The following is a 5,595-nucleotide window of genomic DNA, read 5'->3' on the forward strand; positions in this document are numbered from 1 at the left end:
CATGAATAAAACAAGCTTAAGGAACGAACATTAAAACGATAAACACAACAAAATAAAAATGAGTTTGACAAACATATGAACTAGAAATATCAATGTCATATAGTGTCTCTGGATAATATCTATACCACTTGATCTTCTTTTGGAAGCAAGAGTACGAGCTTGCTCACTGGTCTGTGCAGTTCAGAAGATTGAGTTCGAAGTTTGACGCTTCTCACAACGCCTCTGGAGTCTGGCAGTACCTCTGTTACACGTGCTAGTGGCCAGTGTTCTCGTCTTTCAGGAGCACGATGTCACCTTCCCGTGTATTTCGTTGTTGTTTGTTCCATTTGGGGCGTTGCTGCAGGCTGACTATGTACTCCCTTTTCCATCTGCTCCAGAACAAGTCCGGCAAATATTGTACTCTACGCCACCTTTTTCTGGAGTACACATATTCTGGTTGCGAAGGTCCTGGTATTAACCTCTTGGGTGACTTCATATGGAGGATTTGACTCGGACTTAGTGGTTCCATGTCGTCAGGATCATCAGAACAGGTCGTGATCGGTCTAGAGTTCACAATATATTCTACCTTGCAGAGTAGCGTGCTGAATGATTCGTCATCGAGGCGAGTCCCATGGTCGAAGAATAGCGCAGATAGAACTTTCCGAATGGTACGGATCTGGCGCTCCCATACGCCGCCCATGTGCGATGCCATAGGTGGGTTGAGTTTCCAGTCGATATTCATGTACAGTAGTTTGTTTTGGATTTTGTTTTGGTTCAGATCTGACCAAGCCTTGTTCAGCTCATTCCGGGTTCCGATGAAGTTGGTCCCGTTGTCGCATCGGATTTCTTGTACCGTACCTCTACGGGCTATGAAGCGTTGCAGGCAGTGAATAAAGGAATCCGTTTCGAGACTGTTAGCAGCTTCCAGATGAATGGAGCAACTGACAAGACAAGTGAATATGACGCCGTAACGTTTGAGCTCCTTGCGGCCCTCTTTTATAATGAACGGCCCGAAAAAGTCTACGCCTGTGAATGTAAATGGTGGAGCTGGCTCGAGACGATCTTGAGGTAAGTCGGACATTTTTTGCTCTTGGCATGGCTTTCTCATTTTTCTGCACATTATGCATTTGTGGAGTTGACGTCGGACAGCAGAGTTGATTGAAACAATCCAAAAGCGCTCTCTAATTGCTGCAATGGTGTGATTTCTACCTGCATGGCCAAGTTTCTCATGAGCATCTAGTACGATTAGAGTGGTGACGTGCGAATGTTGTGGCAGTAGCATAGGATGTTTCACATCGGAGTCCATTGCTGCTTTCGAGAGGCGTCCTCCCACTCGCAGAGTTCCGTCGATGAGCACTGGGTCGAGACGGAGTATCCTACTTGTTTTTGGTAGCGAGTGTTCTCTCTTGTCTTCTTTCGTGGTTGTTTTCTTGAGTTTCTTGACCTCGTTTGCAAAGGTGATCTTTTGTATGAAGCAAACGATTGCCTTTTCAGCCTTTTGCATGATCTGTCTGGTCCTTAAATTTATAGTTTGTTCTTTGTTTTGTAAGAAAGCCAAAAATGCTATGAATACTGCTACTGCTTTCTTCAGTCTCTCCCACCTGGAGAAATATGTGATTAAAGTCATAAATGGTGATCCTTCTTCAGATGTAGTTGTAGTAACTAAAGACATTAAGTCTTCTTCTGTAATCGGCGGTTCGCTGCTGGGGTGCATCTTTGCAGGGCATTCTGAAGCCGCCATATTCAAGAAATCCGGACCTTCCAGCCAACGAGTCATGTCTGACGATATCACAGAACTTACTCCACGTGATGCAACGTCTGCTGGGTTCAAATCAGTGCTAACGTACTTCCACTGGCTAGCGTTGCTGAAGTCTCTTTTTTGACGGACTCTGTTGGCCACAAACACTGGAAAATGCTTTCTCTCAGCTCTGATGTAATAAAGGACTGTCGTTGAATCTGTGTAATAGCAGATTTCGTTGAGATGGAGATCAAGCTCAAGGGTCATTTTCTGTCCTAAATTTACAGCTACAGTAGCCGCTGTGAGTTCAAGCCGCGGGATAGATGTTGCTTTCAATGGAACAACCCTTGCTTTTCCGATGAGAAATGAAGTTTTTGAACATCCACCCTCGTTTGAGGTTAGGTATGCAACAGCGCCATACCCAGATGTACTGGCATCTGAGAAAACGTGCATCTGAAAAGTCGTATCTTTTGCTTGCTGTGGTAACTTCAGACATCTCGGGATTGTTATCTTCTGAAGGTTCGGGACTTCACTAATCCATTGTTTGAAACGTCGCTGGTGATCATCAGGCACTTCGTCATCCCAGGCGAGATTGGTTTCTTTGCAGAGGTCTTGCAGTATTTGCTTCGCCAGCAGCACAAATGGAGCAGCGAAACCAAGGGGGTCATAGATGGATGATACTATGGAGAGTATGCCTCTTCTTGTCAGTGGTTTGTCTGGCAACAACACTGAGAAGCCAAATGTGTCCGTTTCGACGACCCAAAGTATTCCGAGGGCGTGCTCGGTAGGCAGAGGGTCATAATTGATGTCTCTTGTCTTTAACTCTTTTGATCGATCGTCAGCTGGGATGGTGTTTAGGACAGAGACGTCATTACTAGTAAATTTACACAGTCTGAATCTACAGCCCCGGCAGGCGGCAGTCAGTTCAGCCATCAGAGAACTGGCTTCGGTGGCACTGGGTACAGACTTTAGACAGTCATCGACGTAAAAGTTCCGCTTAATTGTATGGGCGACTTCTGAACTTAAGTTGCTTCTTTCATCTGCGACACGTCTAAGTGCGTAGTTGGCGATACTTGGTGAGCTCACTGCGCCGAACAGGTGTACCTTCATCCAGTACTCTTCGAGTTCTTTTGATATGTCACCGTTTGGCCACCAGAGGAATCTGAGATGGTTGTATTGGTGTTCGGGTACTTTCACTTGGTAGAACATAGACTCCACGTCACAAGTGAAGGCTACCTGGTGTTCTCCGAATCTGGTTAGAACACCTATCAGAGAATTGGTGAGATCAGGCCCTTGCAGCAACTGATCGTTTAAGGATATTCCATTGAATTTTGCACTACAGTCAAACACCACTCTAATTTTATCTGGTTTTCTTTGATTGTACACTCCATGATGGGGCAGGTACCACACATGTCCAGATTTGGCTGTGAGCAGGGAGTCTGGGATACGTTCAGCATAGTCATTCTGGAGTATTTTGTCAATGAAGTTGACGTAGTCGGAGTGGTACTTGGGATCCTTTTGGATTTTCTTCTTTTGATAGAGTGCTCGTTTGATTGCAAGGATCTTATTATTTGGCACCATTACGTTCTGATTCCTGAAAGGGAGAGGGATCTCAAAGTGACCGTCTTTAAACACGACATTGCTTTCAGCCTTCTTCAGGAATGTAGTGTCCTCTGGAGACAATCCTTTCTCTCCAGGATACCTTGCTACCCGGCTATCAATAAAGTCACTTTCCAGAATATTCAGTATTCTGTTTGGGGAGATAATTTCAGTAGCCTGCTCAATGTCCTCGGTCACAATGCAATTACTGTATACTCGATGTGTAGACGTTACACTGTTGTCTTCTACCGGGGAGCTGACTGTCCATCCGTGACGATACTGCAGAGCGAATGGGCCTTTGCCGTCTGTTGATATGATTTTCAGAGGCTCCATTGCTAGTGGGCAATTACTGCCAATCAGTAGACCGATGTCTATTTCTGGCATTATTTCAGGAATCGATTTTGCCACGTCGTGAAGATATGGCCAGCGTCGTAACAGTTCTGGACGGGGTATTTGATCATGGCTCACTGGAATTTCTTGTCTGGAATACGTTTTTGGAAGCAGTATACCGTTCTGGCCGTTTATATCACTGACGACGAGATCCTGGACAAGGTAGCTTTTGACTATGCTTTCCCCATGCATAGTTTTCAGACGCAGATTTGTTTGAACACCGGAAGCTTGCAAGTCATCTTTCAGTTCTTCTGGTCCCCCTCTGCTTTAAACGAACAGGTATTATTGCTTGAAGAACCATGGAGGAGTCATGAGAAATAACGTTGCTGGTAGCGGTATCTGGAGGGTTTTGGCTGGATTCCTCTGTACGGTTTTGAGAATATGAAGATCTGTCAGAGTAGTCCGACCTCCAAGGTAGTTTGAAGCCATCTATATGCATGGCCGTAGGATGACCTTTGCCACATTTGTGACATTTTCGCTTGTTCATGCACCCCTTCGATGTATGATTCAGACCATAGCAACTGAAGCATCTACGCTGCTCTATAATAAACTTTCTTTTCTCTCCGAGAGATTTCTGCCTGAAATCTGCACAGTTATCCAGATCGTGATTTTTGCTGCAGTAAAAACAGGAGGGCGACCTAAAACCACGAGTTCTACTTTGGCTCTCATGATTAACTTGCATAGCAAATGCAGATTCTGTTGGTTTCCCTTTTGATGGTTTACTAGAATTCAGTTCTCTATGCATTGCTTCTTTCCCGAACACTGGGTCATTGACACACTCTGCTGCGTTAATAACGAACTGGACAATGTCACCAAAGCACGAAGACCTGTTCTCGAGGAGTCTGCGGTTTGTGGCTTTTTCGCGCCATTTATTCTGGAGATAACTTGGCAATTTCTGGACTACCACCTGCAGGTTCGGTGCATGATCAAGAACAGCCAGGTGAGTAAGTGTTTGCATGGCACTGAAGCATTTTAGCAAGTAATGCGAATATCTTTTCAGACATTTCCCTTCGTCTGGTTTTATCGGCTTCCACTCGTTTAGTTGTTTCAAGTATGCCAGGGATACTTTATAAGGATCACCATACTCTTGTTGTAGCAACTGTCTTGCCCGACTATATCCTTGGTCTGCCTGCATGTATATACAGCTGCTGATGAGGTCCTTAGGCTCACCGTCTGTATGCTGTAGAAGGTAGTAAAGTCTGTCGCTGCTGCTGGCTGTTCTAGAGGAGATCCTGGTGTCAAACGCCAGTATGAAGTCACTGTATTCCAGAAGATCACCGGTAAACTTGGGAACTTGCGGTGCAGGCAAAGCTAGAGCTGTGGCGATACCACTAATCTGCTGCTGTATGGTATTAACTGGAGGTGAATTAGGCAGTGGATAGGGTGCACCAAAGTTACTGTTCACAGGTATATTTACAGGCGGATACGTATACTGTTCTAGATTTGGAAACGTTGATGACTTGCCATTCGAAGCGTTGACTGGAGTTGCAAGAGTGTTAGTAACAGTCTCTGAAGAATTTCTGGGAACAAATTCTTGTGCAGTGCTGGGATTTAGACTGGGTAAGCTGGCACTATTTTCCTGGGTGACAGGGAGTATAACCTGGTTAGCCATATTGCCACCCATAGCTGTGTTAGCACCTTCACTCGCACAAATTCCAGGGGCAGCTACACTAGGTCCAGCAACCATAACATTCACGTCTTGATGGTTGGCTCGTTGCACAATAATGCTAGTATGTGTCTCATTGTCTTTGTTACCAACATTGTCGTCGCCAATGTCATTTTCGGTTTCTGCAAAAACACGTGCTTTTGCTCGAGTCTTGGCTATTTCGATATCCAATAGAATCTCTTCTGTCTTTGCCTCCTGTTCCTTTTTCTTTGTCACGAGTTCT

At 45.1% G+C, this 5,595-nt stretch overlaps 1 protein-coding gene across 1 annotated transcript; it reads right to left on the bottom strand.

Annotated features, from left to right (window-relative positions):
• Window positions 1–253: 253 nt before the first annotated feature.
• Window positions 254–3,898, bottom strand: LOC137618310 (uncharacterized). Its single transcript, XM_068348479.1, has one exon. The coding sequence runs from the start codon at window positions 3,896–3,898 to the stop codon at window positions 254–256; it is 3,645 nt and encodes a 1,214-aa protein (XP_068204580.1).
• Between the last annotated feature and the right edge of the window lie 1,697 nt (window positions 3,899–5,595).

The sequence above is a fragment of the Palaemon carinicauda genome, chromosome 24 (genome assembly GCF_036898095.1).
Source record: "Palaemon carinicauda isolate YSFRI2023 chromosome 24, ASM3689809v2, whole genome shotgun sequence".
In the NCBI taxonomy this organism is placed as follows: domain Eukaryota; kingdom Metazoa; phylum Arthropoda; class Malacostraca; order Decapoda; family Palaemonidae; genus Palaemon; species Palaemon carinicauda.

Bases quoted from the DNA above. Each gene is read 5' to 3' on its own strand.
- LOC137618310 (XM_068348479.1), bottom strand. From the start codon at position 3,898: ATGCATGGGGAAAGCATAGTCAAAAGCTACCTTGTCCAGGATCTCGTC.